The sequence below is a fragment of the Alosa sapidissima genome, chromosome 23, assembly GCF_018492685.1.
Source record: "Alosa sapidissima isolate fAloSap1 chromosome 23, fAloSap1.pri, whole genome shotgun sequence".
Lineage (NCBI taxonomy): Eukaryota > Metazoa > Chordata > Actinopteri > Clupeiformes > Clupeidae > Alosa > Alosa sapidissima.
Genome location: NC_055979.1, coordinates 13,731,554 through 13,752,302, shown reverse-complemented (window position 1 = coordinate 13,752,302; position 20,749 = coordinate 13,731,554). Strand labels below are relative to the sequence as shown.

Here is a 20,749-nt window from a genome sequence, read left to right as displayed (position 1 = left end):
ACCTATACAGAACAAGAGAAATAGAGGATGATTGTGTTGTGCAGTTACCTTTTGTAGGGAATAGTCCTAAACACTTCATCATGACATACATTTACAAGTGAATGTAACAAGAATACTAAAAGCTTGGTGTCGTTATGCATGCCATCTAGTTTTCTGATAAACTGAGTTCTTAGAAGTGGACCTCAATTTATAGTTTGCGAACTCTACACAAATATTTGTTTTGATGAGAGCAACCAAAATAAGAGACATCTGCCTGAAAATTAGCAATAATAATAATAATAATAATAATAATAAAAATGTTTCAAGGACAGACAAAAGGCGCTTATCTGACCCCCAACCTAAGCCACTTTGTATCGCTGGGGATTGAGTCTGAGAACGTTCCGCACTGGGCTGGGAGACATAATTAAATTCTCCCAGAGAGAATATGGCATTCAGAGCCTGAAATGACTTTTCTACGTAAGCTGCAACTCTGTTAAATTGCTTTTCCCTGCTGTTCTTTTCTCTTCCTCACTCACCATAATTGGCACAGTGCTGGTGAGAAGGCTGGAGTCGGATGGGAGAGTATAAGCTTGATCAAACAGACACAATTTTGAGGTTATAGTTAAAGGTCTTTATACTTTACATCATTTCATTTCTCTGTTCTCAGCTTTTGTCGCTGTGTTGTTTGTTAAATCTTCAGGAAATCCATTTGGATTAGGCTAGTGCACATAGTGATGTGAAACTAGGTGTGATAACAATTATTTCATCATATTCTTCCACTCAGCACTAATACCCTGTTGTGTAGAGAACTTATGTGAGTGTGATAACCTCAAGAAGAAAAATCTAGACAGTGGCCTCGGCCTGTAACAAAAATAGAAGACTTGGGCTAGGCATACTTGGGCTATAACATCAGACTATTTTGATACCGATAGGAATATAGAATATATGAAGTCATATTTTCATTATAGTCCCTTCAAAACGGCTCTTATCACTTTTTTAATAACACACAGTCAAAATATAGGCCTAGCCTATGAGATCATGCAGTAGCCTATCATATCAGCAGAGGAGATCAGGAGACTGTGCTTTGATATATATTTAAAATATTCATGTTTCATCTAAAGGTTATTACTTTTGTCCTGAATGTAGATGGAGTGACAATTTTTCAGCCGCTGCAGTATTGGTGTTTTTTACATGAACTCAGGTCTCGTCTCAACTTTTCAGCAGAAGTAGCCTAGACGTCTCAAACGAAGCAGTGCAATGTCACAGCGACACCAAATGATCATTTGTCATAACGTTACCATCTATTCTCCACAACGTTAGATGGCGCTATAATGACTCAAATTCCAGAATCACTATTCAAAGAACAAGTGAGAGACGGAAGTGTAGGATTTGGATCCAAGTGAATAAGAGAAAATATCAACAATTAGAAAATATATACCATTATTCAGGTGGCCAGGGAACCCAAACAGAGTCCCGTTCATCTGGATCTGTGCCCCTTGGCCACCGACGGGACTATGGCGTTTGTGACAGCGAACTGGAACCCGCTTGGGGAGGCGTTTTACAGGTTTGCTTGTCATTCGCACTTTGTTGTTTTCCATAATGTTAAACGCAATGCAGCTTCTAAACGTAGTTGGCTATATCTAGTCCATTACACTCACTGCTTTCGCTGTGCCTTCTGGTCTGCAATGTTATTTCATACAGTTAACATAAACGCAGAACAACATAGTGTAGTGTAGCCTAGATGTGCATTGCAGAGTAACGTGACGAATAGTCATATGACATGTCACGCCTAGTGGCGATTGCCTTTGATCCCTGAATAAATATTCACCGACACCATCGGTGAAAATGTTTTTTTTTTTTTAAATAAGTTGGTCGCAAAACTGTAAGATATGCTAATTGCACAGACAGTAGGAACGTTTAAATACAGCTTACACAGCGAAAGTTGCTAGTGCAGTCTTGCAGCACAGTCCACTGGAGTGTCAGATGATGACGTACCATTCCAAACAGTAGATTTTGGTCATCATGGGCCCAAGAGTAGCCTACTTCATGGCGTCCTTTACATGTTACAGGAAGGTCGAGCTTTATGAGATGGGATGGAATCTGAGGGATGGGCTGAGAGACTGTCTGATTGCTGCTGCACCCTATGGAGGACCCATTGGTAAGTGGCCCCAGCTTACTGAGTGAAAGCTTATGAGAGGAAGTTTAACTTCCCCTGTATCTTGTCTTGTTTCCACATTCTTTCTGCAATTTGGGTTTTCACACCACACTGTGAACTCCATATCTCTCTCTCTCAATTCAATTCAATTCAAATATGCTTTATTGGCACGACAAATCATATGATGCATTGCCAAAGCGTTCACAGGAATAATAATAATTACAAAAGAGTAAACAAACAAACATATACAAACATTACAAACATTACTTAATACTGTACTTAATGTAAATGTAACATTTACACTTCATCAATACACTGTGTGTGTGTGTGTGTGTGTGTGTGTGTGTGTGTGTGTGTGTGGGCGGGCACGTTGCTCAGTGGTCACTCCTTCTCTTTCTGTCACAGTTGTGTATTTAGTGTGCAGTTAGTATTGCACAATCTTCCTCTTCTCCTAATAAATATCTAATTTTCTTGTGATCTTCGATCTCGAAGAATTTTGGATATAGATTGAACTTTTGGATAGAAGTTGGAGCGTATTTCTTTGTAGTTTGGGCAGCTAGTGAGGAAGTGTAATTCTGACTCAATTTCTTTTTTGTCACAGTTCACACAAAGTCTGTTTTCTTTAGGCATCCAGATTTGCCTGCGTCTGCCTGTTTCTATTGCCAAGCTGTGGTTGCTAAGCCTGTATCTAGACATTGTTTTTCTCAAGTTGGTGTCTTTATTACTACTTTATTACTTTATGTTAATACTTCATACTCTCTCTCTCTCTCTCTCTCTCTCTCTCTCAGCCCTTCTCCGAGAGCCCCAGAGACGTTCTCCCAATGCCCGCCCTCAGTTGGAGATTTATTCTGCATCTGGAAGCTCCCTGGCCAGCTTTGCGGTACACACACATTCAGCTCAGTATCTCTACACACACACACTCTCTCTCAAATAAATCAATAAATAATTTCTCATAAATTAGCAGTGAGTGCACAACTTAGATATGAGCAGAAATGTTCAGCCTTCTTGTTGGTGAAGAGAATTATTCAGAGAGGGAAAAGTGCTGCTCACTCTGGCTCCATATTAAAGTATTTATTAAGCGATGATGTTTCCTATTAAATACTTGAATATGGAGCCAGAGTGTGCGGCACTTTTCTCTCTCTCTCTGAACGATTCACCAGTGGCCAGCACCTTGGTATGCATTACACGCACTTTCTGTACTGAAGAGAATTGACCATTGGTGAACACAGTTCTGTATGTGTTGACTTGTCTCTTTATCCTCTTGTTCTTCTGTGGGTTTTTTGCAGTGGAAGAGTGGAGTCGTGAGACACCTGGGGTGGACGGTGTGTGATGACCTGTTGTGCATTCAAGAGGATGGCACTGTGCTAATCTATGATCTATTTGGCAGCTTCAAAAGACACTTCAGCATGGGAAATGTGAGTAATACACACACACACACACACACACACACACACACACACACTACACAGTAATAAGCAGTGTTTGGAATAACGCCATTTAAAAAGACGGCGTTAGGTAGCGACGTTATTTTTTCACTAACGGGGTAATCTAACTAATTACTTTTCCCATCGTTACAACGCCGTTAACGTTACTGGATGTTAAATGCGGTGCGTTACTATGCATTGATTGAATAAACTGTGTAATCCGAACGCACCCTGGCTCACAGCTAGTGAGGAGGTGGGTTAATGACGACGTAAGCGATTATGATTGGCTAAGGCAGAGTCATGTTTCATGATAGCCAATCAGAGCCAGTGTTTTTACACACTTGCCAGCACACGTGCCACACACACACAACAGCTAAAATAGAGATTCGACGAAACAGCAGAGGTCAGGAGCAATCCGAAAAGTTGGCATTTTCAAGGTGGAGATATAAGCACTACTTCAAATTCATCAAGGCAAGAACGTGCATGTAATGTGTACATTATGTCCAGGAGCGAAGACTTTGTCGACATCAAGCAACTCTAATTTAATGAAGCATCTCACACACGCATCTAAAGCTAGTGGCCAAAAACACTGATACCTCCACCACAGATGATAGCTCGCCATCCACTAGCAAAGAAGGACTCGGAGCAAAGTCCTCCAAGCAGCAAAAGCTAGATCTTTCTGCCTCACAACAAAAACCTATGACACAGGCTGAAGTCAACCGTAGGTCTGTCGATGTGCAATATCTTGAATTTTTTTTTGTACTTTTTTGAACAAGTAGTGAGTAACTATAACTAATTACTTTTTTAAAGTAACGTTCCCAACACTGGTAATAAGTGTATGCTTACTTATTCAAACAGGAAGTTGTTCAGAATCAGGTGTTGGAAGCTAAAGTGTTCCATTCACCCTATGGAACTGGAGTTGCCATAGTCACAGGAGCATTCCGGGTCACCTTGGCAACAAACATTGATGATCTGAAGCTGCGGAGGCTTCCTGAAGTCCCAGGTAGGTCAGATCTTCCAGTCCCAGGCATAACTTCCCATAGACATGACCTCCTTCACATAGACATTCTTTAGAATCCCATGAAGAATAAAGAAAACATATTTTAAAAATCTTTGTATATTCCCACAAGGTGTTTGGGTGCTCTGAAAATGAGAACCAAAATGATTTTTCAGACTTGCCGTTCAGACCCTGAAGGGATTTATTTTTTGTTCATTGCTTTTTGTGAGAGTGTTTCTACTTATCTCAATAAGGAAAATAAATGAAGAGCCTATGTTGAATACAAATATGTCTTCTGAAGGCCTAAACAGAGCCCAGTCAAAAACTCCAATAAAATTTTGATCAACTTTGAGGGACAGCTATGACCATGCTGGATCATCCAGACCAAACATGACGACTTTGCTTCATACTATTCCTATTTATGTACCAGCATGTACAATTTGAGCCTCCTACATAGTTCAGTTCTTGCGCTATGGGCTTGTGAACTTTGACAAAAAAAACACACCCCTCCCCCGTAAAACTGGCTGTATCTTGAAAAGTATTGATCTTACATGAAAGTAATTTTACAGTGTGTCTCCTGGGTAACATAGGTACACCTGGTATTTTTTTCAGAATTTTTTGAGACCTAAGTGCATGGGCCTGGGTTGAATTGACGTGGAATGACCCTATTGTTTTCCTGACAATCCCGTCAAACGTGACAGCCGTAAAAGACAACTGCTATTTAGGCTGTGAGCCAGATTCTAAGCACCAGTGTTTTCAGTGAAGTAGTGCTGCATCAGATTCCCTAAGTACAGTATTGAGAGGTAAAGAGCGACACAGGAGCTACTTGGTCTTAGCCATGGAATTGCAGTTTAGTGCTTGTGGAGAATGGTTTTATTGATGCGATTGTGATGTTCCCTCTCAGGCCTGCAGGAGGCGCCCTCCTGTTGGGCTGTGTTGACTCAGGACCGACAGAGCAAAGTTCTGCTTGCATACGGAGCAGATCTATTCATACTGGACAATACAGCCTGCACTGCAGTGGTGAGACCTGGCACACACACTTAAATAATCACACATAAGTGCATGGGCCCTGGTTGAACCAGAATTGATTTAGATTAAGTTTTATTTAGTATAATTTGTATTTTAGTATATTTATAGTAGTTAGTATTAGTTTAGTATATTCTTAATCTTCTACAGTCCTTATTGCTTAGTTGTATTTTTTATATTATATACTTTTAATTACTTTTTCTGCTGTTAGTGAATGTGTATGCTACTGTGACCTTGAATTTCCCCTAGGGATCAATAAAGTATCTATCTATCTATCTATCTATCTATCTTACTCTCTCTCTCTCACACACTAACATTGTTAGTGCTATGTTGAGATGCTTCCTTCATACATACACCACTTGACACAAACATGCACATATTTAATGCACCGTATTTTTCTCAGGGCTTGTTTTTTATTGGATGTTTTCATATGTGTGTGTGTGCGTGTGTGTGTGTGGTCCTGCAGACACCCCCGGGCTTGTCTCCTCAGGCCACCAGTATAGTGAGTATGGCCGTGTCCTTCAGCTATAAGTACCTGGCTCTCTTCACCGACTCTGGCCACGTGTGGATGGGCTCATCCAACCTCAAGGTGAGGCAGCAACACCTGTACAGCAGTCTCCCTCTACACAGAGTCTGCCTGTCTTTCTCTTACAAACAGTACAAATATTAGTGTCTCTGTCTAATTAGTAAAGTAGTTTTGCGATGTAAGATCCTTTGCTTGGGGTGAAAGTATATGGTGGGAAATGTGCTGTGTGCTGTATCTGCAGGAGAAACTGAGTGAGGTCGAGACCAAATTTAGAACCCCCCCTAAGCAAATGGCCTGGTATGTTCCACTGTATCTAATTGTCCTGTGTGTGGATGCTTTTGTCAGTGTGTGTTTCTGTGCGTGCATGTGTACATGTATGTGAATGTGTGTGTACTGTATGTATGTGTGTTTGCGTGCGCACACACACTTGTGTTGGTTTGCAAACTAAAGAGAGTGACTGACAGTGATGTATATTAGATAGACAACCCTCTTATTCATGGGGCTGTAGCCTATGCAAAGGCCCTGCATTACATTAGAGAGTAGATGTATGCTGTCTGGTTAAGTGGCCTTTGTTTTTGATAGGTGTCGGAGACCAAAGAGTGAGCAGCCCTCAGTGGTCATCATGTGGGACCGGCACCTCCTGGTGGCCGGCAAGTGTAAAGACACCATCCAGTATCCTTTACCTCTGTTGCTAGGTCATCAAACTTAAATTGCCTGTGTGTAATCTGTCATGCAAGGCTACTCATTTGCCACTATGATCGAAATGGTGTCATAATTTGATTTAAGCTGGAATGTAAATCAGTGTGGAACACTCCGAAGTCGTAAAGCTAACAAAAGTTCCTGTTAGGCATATTAAGAGTCACTGTGGAGAGGACAGGTTACCAGGGTGAGTGTCTGTGATGCGTGTTGACCCTTGACCTCTGGTGTGGGTATCACCTGGACGATGACTCTGTGCTGGTCCCGGAGCTGGATGGGGTTCGCATCATCAGCAGCACACACCATGAGCTGCTGCAGGAGGTGCCAGGTCAGGACGCACACACACACACACACACACACACACACACACATACATATACATTAACATAGATAAGAATGTATGCATATGCAGACACTGACAAAAAACATTTCCACGTATGAAGATATGTCAGTGGGATGATACAAAATTCATCCCTTATGTTTTGCATATACAGTATTTTCTCTCACCCAACCTAAAGTTGACTAAATGAATATACACACTCTCTCCCTACAGGTGCATGCGAGGAGATCTTTAAGATTGCCTCCATGGCCCCTGGGGCCCTGCTACTAGAGGCACACAAAGAGTATGAGGTATGTGCATGTGTGTCTTTTAAATAAGCATTAATTTTATCAGGCTCTTATAGGTTTTTGCCTACAAATCTATATTTCAGACCAGGAAGAAAGTGGTATTTAGAGGGTTTTGAAGCAAAATTATTTCATTAACATATTGTATACTATGTGTGGAGACATTCACTCACCATCATTTTCTCATTTTTGACGGAGGTGGGGTTTAGAGGGTTTTGCATCTGAACTCATTATATATTCTTTATGTATTCATTTGTAGTCATATACACTAGAATATACACATAATAGAAACATACATCTCAAGGGCTGCAATGCTGTTTCACATTACACATGTGTTCTAGGTCAGAAATATGCAGTGGAGGGTAACATGATTTCTGACAAAAAAGATGGAAATGAACCCCTACATTGGTAGTTCAGCTGTGTGAAGTCTGAACTCGGAAAATGTTGAATATGTATGAGAGAAAGGTTTAAGTAACTGTATAGAGGGAAAAGTGTAACTTTTTACTTGAGTTTGTATATTTGTGATGTGTGCAGAAAGAGAGCCAGAAGGCGGATGAGTACCTGCGTGAGATAAAGGAGCAAAGCCTTCTGGGAGAAGCCGTGCGGCAGTGTGTGGAGGCAGCAGGACATGAGCACGAACCCGAGACCCAGAAAACACTCCTGAGGGTGAGGCAGAGAGACACAGACGGGTAGAAACGTAGACAGAGAATTAAAAACAGAAACCAGTCTGTGAGCCGAAATGACTACAACACCAGAGCTACACTGGGTTTGCAACTGAAACGCTCTATTCTCGACACATAACATTTATTAAGACACATTTCAGAAGACTGGTCTATTATCACGTCTGGTGTAGCCAGTTCCACTGATCATAGTGTAAGCTAGTTGTTGCAGCAGACGCTGCAGGAACGGATTGCTTCAGTTACGTGCCTAGTGTAGCCTTTTCGTTTGTTGCATTTGGACAGTAAAAATGATTTCTGCCAAATATATGAGAATGACCGTTATGGTCAGATTAACTAACTCCAATGATAAAACTGACTGTCCATGAGCCAGTACCATAGTTTAAGATATTAGTTGAAATTTAATTGTTGTACTGTTGTAGATTTTGATATATTCTATATTCTGTATAAAACACATAAAATCACTCTTGCTTTATTTTGTATTTACTCTCTCTCTCTCTCTCTCTCTCTATCTATCTCTTTCTTTCTTTCTCTCAGGCTGCCTCCTTTGGGAAGTGTTTCCTCAGTAATTTCCCTCCGGATCAGTTTGTGAGCATGTGCAGAGACCTGCGTGTTCTCAACTCTGTGCGAGACTACATCGTGGGAATCCCTCTCACACACACACAGTATCCTTGACACACTCCGCACCACCCCTACCCTTTGTTAGTTACAAATGTCATACAATCAAGCATTGATTAGCTATGAATGTCATGCATTTTTTGGCCGCCTTTGTTTGAAACAAGTTATCTGTGATTTCTGTGAGTAATAAAAAGCACAAAAAAAAAACACGTTAACCACGTTAAAAAACGTTATTACACGGCTCTTCAGAGTGCTGCAGAAAGTTCCATTCACATGAATGGGCCTTCCCAACGTTCGGGCCTATGTTAAATCTACATACAAAGTATATAATCACCGCTGTCAATGGCAACGGGTTGATTAACGTCTTTCATATCCCTCCGCAAGACGTCTGTTCGCTTATTACAATGGAATTTCATTGAAAGGGAAAGTAAGCTAGTAAGACGTTGCCACGCAACACCTGAAACTGTCAAGTTCTATCTGTGTGGCAAACTATTTATTTTGTCAGCAGAAGACACGAAACGGTAGCAAAATAATTTTAAAGACCCATTGTGTTAGGTTTCTTTTCTCGTTTTGGCAAGTAGCCGTGTAATAAGCGGGATAATGTATTGTCCGCCGTAAATTATCAGAAAATAAGTCCCTTCAGGTCGAAGCAAAACCCCTCCGCTGCACGTCGGGGATCTGTTCTCCCTGTCGGGACTTATTTTCTGATAATTACCGGCGGACAATACATTATCCCTTACTTAGAACCACGTTAGGTATTAATGCGTGACAGTGATGGTTGATGGTGCTCAAGTAAGGCTTAACTTTTAAATGTCTCATTTGTGTGTTTGTCATGTGATTGTGTGATGCATATGGTCATTGTCCTAAACGGCCGTCCCAGATTCAGACAGATGACCTTGCAAGTTCTTATTGACCGGTGAGTCTTTGCTGAATGTATTTGTGAGTCATATAATTGTGCTCAAGTTTGTGTGTGGAGGATTTCGTACATATTGCCCTGAAGCCATTAACACAGTGGGCCTGTTTGGTAGGCTGGTGTACCGTAAGCTGTATCCGCTGGCCATTGAGATCTGCCGCTATCTCAAGATTCCTGAATACCAGGGAGTGAGCAGAGTACTGAAACACTGGGCCTGCTGCAAGGTGGGTGTGTGTGTGTGTGTGGGTGTGTGAAATTACCGTCTTACGTTGGTCCCCTAATATTGTTCTGTGTCATTTAGTGTGGAGTCTCAAATCTCTGTTGCCAAGGCAAAATCTGTGGGGAAAAAAAACAATCTCTCTCCCTCTCCCCTCCCTCCCTCCCTCCCTTCCTCTCTCTCTCTCTCCCCTCCCTCCCTCCCTTCCTCTCTCTCTCTCTCCCCTCCCTCCCTCCCTTCCTCTCTCTCTCTCAGGTGCAGCAGAAGGAGGAGGCGGATGAGGTGGTGGCGCGGGCGGTGAGCATCAAGCTGGGTGAGGCTACAGGGATCTCCTACTCTGAGATCGCCACCAAAGCCTACGAGTGTGGACGCACCGAACTGGCCATCAAGGTGGGCGACCCCCCCCCCCACCCCCCCCCCCCCCTCCTTCAGTGCAGTGGAGTCCCATTCAATATCTCTGTCTCTCACATTTCACTCACACACACACACAGAAGACAGATACACAGATCTTGGGCTCTACTTTGAGACAATGGCTATGATATGTCAACTATTAACTGGCAATAGTATGACTAAATAAGGTTTCACTAAGTTTATTATAAATAATGTTGGTAATGTTCGTAAACTAAGCTTCAGACATTGAAAGGCAGTGGTCCTGGTGGCAACAGTAACGTCTCCTTTTTACTGTCAAGTATTAACGGTCTCTTGAAGTGTAATGTACTGTCATTAGGTCTGGGATAGTGGGAAACGTAATTTCGATCTCTTTGTATGTCTTGACATGTGAAGAAATTGACAATAAAGCAGACTTTGACTTTGAGGGGTCAGGTCATGGACTTAATTTATGACTCCTTTGTTCCCAGATGTTCCCCAGTGAAACTTCACACTGACCAAATAAGTGACTGTCCAGTTCATTGCTATTCATTCGTTACATTCTCCTGACACTCACACATGTACAGACATATTCAACATGTTCCCCATTTCACTTCTGCTCACACAATGGTGTGGTTAGCAAAAGAAGAAGACAAATAGAATTATCAAAAGTACAGGAACTAAATGGTGAATAGAAGTAAAATGTATATAATCTGCACAGTATTCTTCTTTATCCTTTCAATTAAATTCATTGGTCAATTGCCTCTCTTTCTCTTCCTCTCTTTCACCACCCCTCTCTCTCTTTCTCTCTCCCCCTCTTTCCCCCTCCCCTCGCTCTCCTGCTGAGTAGTTGTTGGAGTTTGAGCCTCGCTCAGGAGAGCAGGTCCCCCTGTTACTGAAGATGAAGCGCAGCCAGCTGGCTCTGAGCAAAGCCATTGAGAGTGGAGACACTGATCTGGGTAAAACACACACACACACACACACACACACACACACACACACACACACACACACACACACACACTACTGAGTTATTACACTGCTCTGGGTACTCCTCACTCATAGACTAAACCAAAGTCCTTTTAGGCAAGTCCCTCCACTCGGGCACTCATCGGGCATCCTATTCAGCAGAAATGCGTGTGCGCAAGGCTTCACGACACCAATCTTGCTCCAGCAGCGAGTTCACAATAGCCTGGCTAGCGCCACCACTTCTCAGTGAGACGTGGTCTGGGAACCAAACGTTAATTTTCTCATATTTGAAAAAAATGCCCAGATCCGTTTATTGGGTGCCACGGATGTCTATCAAATGCGTCTGTGCATAGCTCATCATTGTCTTGCTTTCCCCCTTGTTCTGTGATTGGTCCCCTATCTCAGGCGAAAATTTGCTCCATGGTCTCCAGGCTGCCTTAGCAGCGTGAATCAAATCGCGCGCAAGGCAGCATGGGAACACCCAGGCTAAGTTCACAACACATGATTGGGAAAATGTCTTCACAACACAACATATGATTGGCTCAATGTATTCACATGTTGACGTTTTGCCGAGGAAGGGGTGGGTTTGTGTAGACAACGGCCATATTGGCGTTACAAACTAACCCCATGCATTTCTATGGAGGATTTTTTGAGTGCTGTGTCTCCTCATTAGAAAGTCTCTGACTAAACTCACTCACACTCACACACTCAAAACCCAGCATGGCACAATATTTTGAGTGTGTAGACTAACCATTTACTAAACCCAGAAGACCAAAGCTGTTGAGTGTGAATCTGGGCTCAGAATATTACAACACACACGCACCCACACACACATCAACACAGACACAAACGGTGTTTGGTGTTTTAAGCCCCCAACGTCATCTTCGAGGCAGCGCTGTATTGAAGGCACTAGGGTTAGGCAAGGGTTAGGGCTAGGTGCCATGAAGGCGACGGTCGCACCGCTGCATTGAAGTCGACGGTGGGGGCTTAAAACACCATCGAGCGACACAAACACCCAGCTGTAACCACACTAAAGGCTGCCTTGGCCCGGAGACAGTTAAGTGGGCTTGTCACATTCCCCACACTCCTGAAGTCCACCCTTCAGAAGATACATGTACGAACATTAAAAGTAGCCTTGGGTACATCATGTTTGTTTAATAGTACATGAAAAGAGTGTTTAATTTTCAAACACATCTGTCTATAATCTTATGGCTTCAATGTAACTTTGCACCTTCTTCCCCATTTCGCGGGAAGAGGGATCAATCTGGCCCCATCACCCTCTCTACACATTGTTCACCGGCTGCTGCAGCTGACATGTTAGTTAGCTTGTCTGCGTCCTTATGTAGAATTGTCCCATCCCAAGAACTCAGGTTTGGTTTAGTACCCTTATGATGGTCTTGAAGGACTGCAGTTAGAGTTTACATACTGAAGCTATGATTGGTTGACTGCCGATCCAAAGCAGAAGTTCTTGGCCATGACATTGACTGCTTATTTTGCTCATAATATGTCCTGTAGAACATAGCAGACATCATAGAGACATGTTAACAAGGTAAAAAACTTTATTTTCATGTATGTGGTCTTTTTTATTTTTTATTTTTATATATTATCTAAATAAATGTAATTTCTGCTGTTCACAGTGTACACAGTGGTGACGTACTTGAAGAACGAGATGAACCGAGGTGACTTCTTCATGACTTTGAGAAACCAGCCAGTTGCCCTTAGTCTCTACAGACAGGTGAGGAAACAGTCCATCTTTTTGTGCACTGTGCACACTGAAGAAGGCACTACGCCGACACGTGTCTACGCAATACTGAAAGAATCGGTATGCAGCACACAGCAAAGGCAGCAAAATGTGGTCCTGTTGACTATTGACCTACTAGACCACATCATCTCCAGTGATGAAAGTATCTTATTAAACACAAAACACAGAACAGGCTTGAGAGAAAGTAGAGGTCAGTTCTTGAACTCATTTAACTGTGAAAATCAAGGGCAAAAATCTAATTTCTAAATGTAATGTTGTTGGAATGTGATATGCAGTGCCAGCTGTCAATGTGTAAAATAGCCATATGCTTCTATAACATCATTTGGAGTGAACGTGTTACTGAGAGAACACGTTCAGAAGCCTCTCTCTGAGTCGGCACAGTACACAGTACGACCTGTTCCCTCAGTAGCTAGTTAGCAACAGACATATGATCTTAAATCCTGCATGCAGGTCTCTGAAAGGCTACATTTTGTGTGTGTGTGTGCGTGTGTGCGTGTGTGTGTGTGTGTGTGTGTGTGTGTGTGTGTGTGGCTTTGTGCTTGCCTTGCAGTTCTGTAAACATCAAGAACAGAACACCCTGAAAGACCTCTTTAACCAAGATGATGACCATCAGGAATTAGGGAACTTCTATGTGAAGGCCAGCTACAAAGAGAAGGTGTGTGTGTGTGTGTGTGTGGCATGGTGCTCTCGTTAATATACTTACAAATCAGACACCCTTAGTCCCACTATTCAATCATCCTTGTTATCATGTGCTTGGAGCTGTATGAGTCATAAAGATGCTTGTTTAAATTATGTGCGTGCGTGCGTTGTAGTGCTCTCTTTAACATCAGACACCCTTAGTTTCACCATTCAAGTGTTGACTGTGTCGTCATTGTTATCATGTGCTTGGAACTGTAAAATGAATCATAAAGGTGCTTGTTTTAACTCTGCTTGTGTGTGTGTGTGTGTGTGTGCACATGCGCCAGAGGTTGGAAGCCCGTTTGTCCCTACTACAGAGTGCTGTTGATGAATACAATAAAGCGAAGAACGAGTTTGCTGCCAAGGTATGTTAAGTGTGGCACCACTCTCCTGAGTCACTCGGTGACAAGATCTTGGCCCCAGTGTACTGCCTGGCCTTAGTGGTCTGCCTGGCCTGTTAGCCCAATCTTTTCTCATGCAACTTTATTTAAATACTCCTCGTTATGAAGGGGTTATAATCATGCACTAAACTTTATTTTAATGTGTAATATGTTTAGTAGCTGATGAGGCCTGTACTACTACATTGTCTCCTTTCTTTTTTCTTACCTCTCTCTCTCTCCCTTTCTCCCTCTCCGCCCCATCTCTCTCTCTCTCTCTCTCTCCCTTTCTCCCTTTCCGCCCCCCCTTCTCTCACTCCCTCTCCCCTCCCTCCCTCCCTCTCTCTTTCTCCCCCCCCCCCCCCCCCCCCCCCCCCCCATCTCTAGGCGACGGAGGATGAGATGCGCCTGCTGCGGTTCCAGAAGCGTCTGGAGGACGATAAGGGTGAGCACCTGATGGGCCTGAGCCTGCAGGCCACGCTGCAGGTGCTGCTCAGCATCGGCCTCCACAAGCAGGCCGAGCAGCTCTACAAGGACTTCAGGGTCCCCGACAAGAGGTGCGCACGGAGGGCTCGTCTGCAACGTTACATTACATTTCCATTGATACAGAACACTACAAATATTATTATGTTATAATAATATGTTATTATTATAATGTTAATGTGAATTCCGTTAAATTGAATGGGCCATCCAAATATTCAGCGATTTCTTAATAATGGCTGCTGAAAATGAGTAATGGGGACTGTCATTGGCTGCTTTTATTGATTTTGTGCTTGTAATTCACATCGTTCATATCAGTCCATTCACCATAACAGGAATTCTTTGTGATTTGAAGTTAGCAAAATGTTGCTATTTTTAAAGTTCCACTTATGTGATGGCCTTTTCCCTCAGTAAAGTGCTCTCATACAAAAAAAACTTAACAATAAATATTTGATAATAAGTAATGTTTCTTTCATCGTTTTGCCAACCTTCAACCATATAATAAGTGTGACAAAGTATAGTTCACCAGGCATTCTCGAATAATAAATACCTTCATGAAGATACAAGACCCATTCACATTCTTTCCTGATGTAATAGCCATACAGTCATCTAAGAATATTTAAGGCACAAAATGGTATAGCTCTGACCTGTTTTTAATGTGTGTGTGTGTGTGTGTGTGTGTGGTGTTACAGGTACTGGTGGCTGAAGCTTACTGCCCTTGCTGAAAAGGAGGACTGGGAGGAATTGGAGAAATTTGCAAAGAGCAAGAAATCGCCCATCGGATATCTGGTAAAGTTGGCTTTCTCTCCAGAGCTCTAGCGTCTTCCTTGTGATGGTGATCTTGACTAACACTGTCTCTTGGTCTGTCTTCACAGCCTTTTGTAGAGGTGTGTGTCAAGAGGCACAATAAATATGAGGCCAAGAAATATGTGTCAAAGGTGATGCCAGAGCAGAAGGTGAAAGCTCACCTGGCAGTTGGGTAAGTGTACCTATCTGATTAAATGATAAATGTTACTTAATGGTGGGGGGCACTATGTCACAACTGGTTACAGCGCCCGTACCATATTCGAGTCCGGGCCGGGTCATTTCCTGATCTCACCCAATCTCTCTCTCCCACTCGCTTCCTGTCACTCTCTCCACTACCCGGTCAGATTAAAGGCATAAAAGGCATATATTTAATATAAAAAAAAATGTTACTTAGGGGTGTGTTAAATTGTAAGACAATGTAAATCAAGACGATGTGAGTCAAAGACAAACTGAAGCGCATCTGTGAACAATCCTTGTGAACAAACATTCTGTGCTGTCTCCCTTCACACCCTCTCCATTCTTCTCCTCCTTTCACACTAAAACATCATTCTTCACTCTTTCCAATCTGTTATTCTATCATTCTCTCTTTCTCCCCCCACAACCTTGCCATTCCTCTTCTTTTCTCACACTAATTAATACATCATTCTTCACCTCCTGGTTCCTTTCTGCCTTTCTATCCCTCTCTCCCTTCCTCTCTCCGTTCCAGTGATCTGGAGGGGGCTGCGGACGCAGCCATCGAGCGGCGTAACGAGAGCGAGATCAGCACCGTGCTCTCCCGCTGCTCGGCCTCGACCGACCGCGCCGTTATGGAGCGCCTCAACCGAGCCGGCACCAAAAAGTGACCTTTGACCTTTGACTCTGAGCTCGCCTGGCACCCCCATCAGAGAGAGTCTCATTTTCGACTGGCGCGAAAGGGCAGCTTCTATCTCCACCTTGTTATAGAGTGATAGAAATAAAGCAGTCTGGAAAGTATTTCTGAAAAAAAAAAAAAAAAAAAACTGTCAACTGATGGCTGAATTGAGAAGGATAAAGTACCCCTTGAACTCTGCACTCAGTTGTTCTGCCCCAGTCCTGGCCTTACACTTTTCCCTAATGGGAAAGCATGTGTTTGTGTGTTGTGTGTCGATTTGTTTTACTTTATTTTGTACATACTGTATCTCAAGTCTAATGAAGAGCTTGATAGAGATTAGCACTTTTGCATTCTTACACATAAATGCTTCTCGTTTGCTTTCATGACTGTGTTTATAATAATTTGCAATACAGTGAGATGCATTGTCTCATTAAACATATTAGATGTTCACTTATGTGTGTGTGTGTGTGTGTGGTTTTTTTTTGCATACTTGCGTACACTCAGTTAGAGGGGGAACGGGTGTGACATCAGTAGTAAATTAACTGGGATTAATAATTATGTCGCCTATGCAAATACTACGATATGTATAATATCTTATGATGAATTCAATAATCTGTTGTTGAAATGTTGCTTGAAAGTAATGGAGACACAACTGGACTACAGCTAGATGTTTGAACAGTAAAGTAGGAGGGTGCACGGGATCTGCTGTGCACCTGCGAAATGTGTAATTTTTTTCCCCTTCATAGTGACATAGTGAGCATTCGTTAGTCTGCTTTGAGGGAGACAAAGCTCCCCAGTGCACGTCCCACATTCCGCTGAATAAAGGCCGGGAGCAGTCAGCTCAGATCTTTTTGACATGGCGCTGTGTATAGTGTAGCCTACAATACAGCATGTCCTATTTACTCTTAATCAACCAATTTTGGCCAACGCGGTTTTCATTAACAGATCCGTAGGATATGAAGCGCCAGGTTGTATGACAAGGCGCTTTCTATTCTGCTGACGACAACAGTTTATAAGTTGTCGGAGAACTGCAGTTGGCAGAGACTCTCGGACCTTACACAACGCGACCACTGCCAGCTCCAGAGCAGCGAAAGACGGAAACGTAGTGTGTACTTGAACGTAGCATACAGTAGGTGAGTTTCAATGATTTTCTTGCCACTGCAGACCAGTGAATGTAACTACAGTCAGCGAAATTAAAAAATAGTCAAATATTTTAGGTTACAGGTTTGCGTGCAACATGTTAGCCTACAGTTACATTGACTAAAGTTTTTTTCGTTCTATAGTTTTCAGGAACTTTCAGCGAAGCTTCATTAGACAACGTTTAAATCCACATGTGTAACTTAGCCTACGTACAGTAGGCCTAAATAGCATGGTTTTAAGTGTTCACTCTAAAGTAGGCAGCTACTAACAACCTACATGCAGCTCAATTGAATGAACGGCTTTTGCTTATGACTAGGGGAATGTCGTCCATCAAAGTGGAATGTGTTGTGAAGGAGAAATGTGAACTTGGCGAGAATCCGGTTTGGGAGGAGAAGGAAGGCACCCTTCTGTATGTTGACATATCTGGCCAAAGAGTGAGCAGGTGGAACCCATCGACCAATAAGATTCAGAGTGTGCGCACAGGTGAGCCAATGAGTTACATATCATAATTAGTTTAAAGTGTGACCCGCTGTGTGTAATCTCATGACTTCAACATCAAGTTGTAGCCAGCTGTTTGTTAACAACTAGGAAGGGGGCAGTAGACTAACGCACAACTTTCCTTTTCCCACCAACTGTAGAGAAGTGCGTGGGCTCCGTCGTGCCCCGGAAGTCCGGTGGCTACGTGATTGCTGAGGGCACCCGGTTTGCTTCTGTGGATTGGGACAGGCAGAAGGTCACCACCATCGTTGATGTCCAGGGCGAAAAGAGCAACAACCGCTTCAACGATGGGAAAGTCGACCCCGCTGGCAGGTTTTTCGCAGGTGTGAAATCATAGGCTAAATGCAAATCCAGCAACTTCAAGTTCAAAGCTTAGTATGTTGAAGCCCATTATGTAAGGGCTTTATATTGCAATTGTTGATAGACACGCAGACTCAGTGAGGTGACTTTAAGACCCTTTTCTGACACTACAGTAGCCTACTGAAATTGGCAGCCGAGAAGTACTGAAACATGTAGCCTAGGCCAGTGGTTTTCAACCTTTTTTCAGTGTACCCCCTGTGAAATATTTTTTCATAATATAAATATGCAAAACACTCATTTGTAGTTTGCTCTCTTGAACTATAAAAATATTTTTATTAACTTATATTTTCCTGAAATATTTATTTTTAAAGTATTTTTGCATGGATTCTACTTTTTAAATATATGTATATTTTAAAATCTCACATACCCCCTGGAGTGCCTTCACGTACCCCCATTTGAGAACCACTGGCCTAGGCTACTGAAATTGACAGCAGACTGAAACATTATGGCAGCCCATTCAGAATGATATCTGTATCTTACTGAATTGACAGAAGAACTGATTTTTTTCAGGTCTGTTTTGTCTGTATGTTTCACCCACCATAAATCTCACTTGACCTAATGGATAATCTGTAGAGGAACGTCAGAATACTGGTCCAGCCTGATGTCATGGCGACTAACACTAAAGTACTTCTCCTTTTCCAGGCACCATGGCGATGGAGGTTCGCCCTGCGGTGCTGGAGAGGAAACAGGGGTCACTGTATACCCTGCACCCCAACCATACTGTGGTCAAACATTTTGACCAGGTGGACATCTCCAACGGTCTAGACTGGTCCCTGGACCACCGCACCTTCTATTACATTGATAGCTTGTCCTACCAAGTGGATGCATTCGACTACGACATTAACACGGGCAGCATCAGTATGCTTTATTTCGATTCCTCTTGTCTATTACTTGTCTAACATGTCTATTACTTTTGGATGTTTGACTACACATTTTATGTCCATGTATTGGGGGCATCATGTGTGTGTGTGTGTGTGTGTGTGTGTGTGTGTGTGTGTGTGTGTGTATAGGTAACCGGAGAATGATATACAAGCTTGAGAAGGAGGAAGGTATCCCTGATGGCATGTGCATCGACACCAAGGGAAAATTGTGGGTGGCTTGCTTCAATGGAGGCAGAGTGCTGCGCATTGACCCACAGACTGGTGAGTGTGTGTGTTTGAGTGACTGTGACTGATTAACATAGTTGAGTGTTTTGTGAGTCTGTGTATGTGAGACATTACTGACAGATAGTTGAAGAGATCCAAATGAATCCTGTAGTTGTTTTACTCTGTGCTGTTTGTGTGTGGTCAATTTGCTGTAGGTGGTGGCGCCTCCTAAAATCTCTGCACTACTATCTCTCCTAGGCACTCGACTCCAGACGGTGAAGCTCCCAGCTGAGAAGACCACCTCCGTCTGCTTTGGTGGAAAGGACTACTCTGAGCTCTACGTCACGTCTGCCTACACTGGCATGGATGATGCAGCCATGGCCAAACAGCCTCAGGCTGGCTGCATCTTTAAGGTGACAGTGCTTCCTACTCTGGAGGTTTTATTTGACAGGGGATTAACCCAGCAGCGCAACCAGGAAAGAGAGTCCAGGGGATTTTCCTGCATTACTAGGATACTTTTCTCACATTTCAACATCTTGTCTGAACTTTATGTAAGATAGGTGTGAGATTTGGTGGAATAGGAGATTCAATAGTTTTTCTGAAGGACTTTCTCTTTATTATTAAGAAATACAGTGCAGGGGTCCACTAACTTCTGTTTCTAACTAGGATGTCTAAAATATAAAACGTATTTCTCTGTAGTATTTAATATGTCATTAATAAACATATGTGTCACTTATACTCTATATACTGATAATGTTTCTGTTCGTGTTTCAGGTGACTGGCTTGGGAGTTAAGGGAATTCCCGCATACTCATTCGCTGGATAAGCCTGAAAACAGGGCGCGGAAATAGAGATGTGAAGAAACCATGTCGGCGAAAACACAGACATGGATGTCACTACCAACGCTCTAGTTATATGTCTTGTCTTGATTTTGAGTAATGAACTAAACAAGACTAGTGCTAATGTGAAATCTGTCATCATCTGAGATTAATAAAATTTTAGCATGTAGTAGGAAGAAGCTGGTAGGCCTACGTTGTGTACTCATAGACAGTACTGCTGTTGTTGTTTTTGACGTGGGAGTGTAAACTTGCAGGGCTCTGAAGCTACGACGAATTTTAGTCAGTGAGCCCTGGGTTTAGATGTAATACTCATGACCTAATCACAGTATAACAACCATGAATATGCATTTGTCAGATAATACCACTGCTATTAAAAGGTTTTAAGACCATGTTGTCCGTTTAAGCAGTTGGCAGGACTACAACAATGTAAGAGTTACAATACCAACAGTAATTTGGTTTTAATAATCACAGATTGCATAGCACCTTTCTCCAGAAAAGCAGGGGACACCCATCAGCATATAACTTATAATACAAGACAATGAAGCTTAAATAAAGCATTTGTTCAAAATGTTCAGATCACCTGGGGCCGGTTCCCCAAAACGTTCTTATCGCTACATGTAGTTCTTAACCTATTCCTTTACCTCTCTCTTAACGTTATGGCACTATTCCCGACAAGTTCGTACGCTA

General features: G+C 42.6%; 2 protein-coding genes across 4 annotated transcripts; both read left to right on the top strand.

The window, feature by feature from the left end:
* Positions 1-1,324: 1,324 nt before the first annotated feature.
* Positions 1,325-16,591, top strand: vps16 (VPS16 core subunit of CORVET and HOPS complexes). Its single transcript, XM_042081103.1, has 24 exons — positions 1,325-1,543; positions 2,049-2,137; positions 2,923-3,014; positions 3,421-3,549; positions 4,417-4,561; positions 5,460-5,575; positions 6,048-6,170; positions 6,349-6,404; positions 6,690-6,779; positions 7,037-7,131; positions 7,357-7,433; positions 7,962-8,093; positions 8,642-8,769; positions 9,603-9,638; positions 9,751-9,859; positions 10,108-10,242; positions 11,069-11,177; positions 12,825-12,922; positions 13,500-13,604; positions 13,915-13,992; positions 14,392-14,561; positions 15,177-15,273; positions 15,360-15,463; positions 15,998-16,591. Exons 1-24 carry the CDS (start codon positions 1,494-1,496, stop codon positions 16,131-16,133), a joined length of 2,499 nt encoding a protein of 832 aa, XP_041937037.1. The 5' UTR covers positions 1,325-1,493; the 3' UTR covers positions 16,134-16,591.
* A 425-nt stretch (positions 16,592-17,016) lies between these two features.
* Positions 17,017-20,636, top strand: rgn (regucalcin). 3 transcript variants are annotated; one of them, XR_006026887.1, is made up of 8 exons: positions 17,019-17,274; positions 17,598-17,764; positions 17,920-18,102; positions 18,782-18,997; positions 19,150-19,281; positions 19,483-19,637; positions 19,999-20,213; positions 20,256-20,636. XR_006026887.1 is itself a non-coding variant. In XM_042081398.1 (7 exons), the coding sequence occupies exons 2-7, from the start codon at positions 17,602-17,604 to the stop codon at positions 20,047-20,049; spliced, it is 900 nt and encodes a 299-aa protein (XP_041937332.1). In that variant the 5' UTR covers positions 17,017-17,270; positions 17,598-17,601; the 3' UTR covers positions 20,050-20,636. The 3 variants fall into 3 exon arrangements, 2 of the variants coding, with proteins under 2 accessions (XP_041937332.1, XP_041937331.1); XM_042081398.1 differs by having other exon boundaries at positions 17,017-17,270; positions 19,999-20,636; XM_042081397.1 differs by having other exon boundaries at positions 19,999-20,636.
* The last annotated feature ends 113 nt before the right edge of the window (positions 20,637-20,749 follow it).

What these genes read in the sequence shown, in the direction of transcription:
- rgn (XM_042081398.1), top strand. Translation starts at nt 17,602, where the DNA reads ATGTCGTCCATCAAAGTGGAATGTGTTGTGAAGGAGAAATGTGAACTT. An exon ending in CATTAACACGGGCAGCATCA is followed by an intron (nt 18,998 to 19,149) that starts GTATGCTTTATT and finishes GTGTGTGTATAG; the next exon opens with GTAACCGGAGAATGATATAC. An exon ending in AGGCTGGCTGCATCTTTAAG is followed by an intron (nt 19,638 to 19,998) that starts GTGACAGTGCTT and finishes TTCGTGTTTCAG; the next exon opens with GTGACTGGCTTGGGAGTTAA.
- vps16 (XM_042081103.1), top strand. Translation starts at nt 1,494, where the DNA reads ATGGCGTTTGTGACAGCGAACTGGAACCCGCTTGGGGAGGCGTTTTAC. An exon ending in GACACTTCAGCATGGGAAAT is followed by an intron (nt 3,550 to 4,416) that starts GTGAGTAATACA and finishes TTATTCAAACAG; the next exon opens with GAAGTTGTTCAGAATCAGGT. An exon ending in CCCTTAGTCTCTACAGACAG is followed by an intron (nt 12,923 to 13,499) that starts GTGAGGAAACAG and finishes CTTGCCTTGCAG; the next exon opens with TTCTGTAAACATCAAGAACA.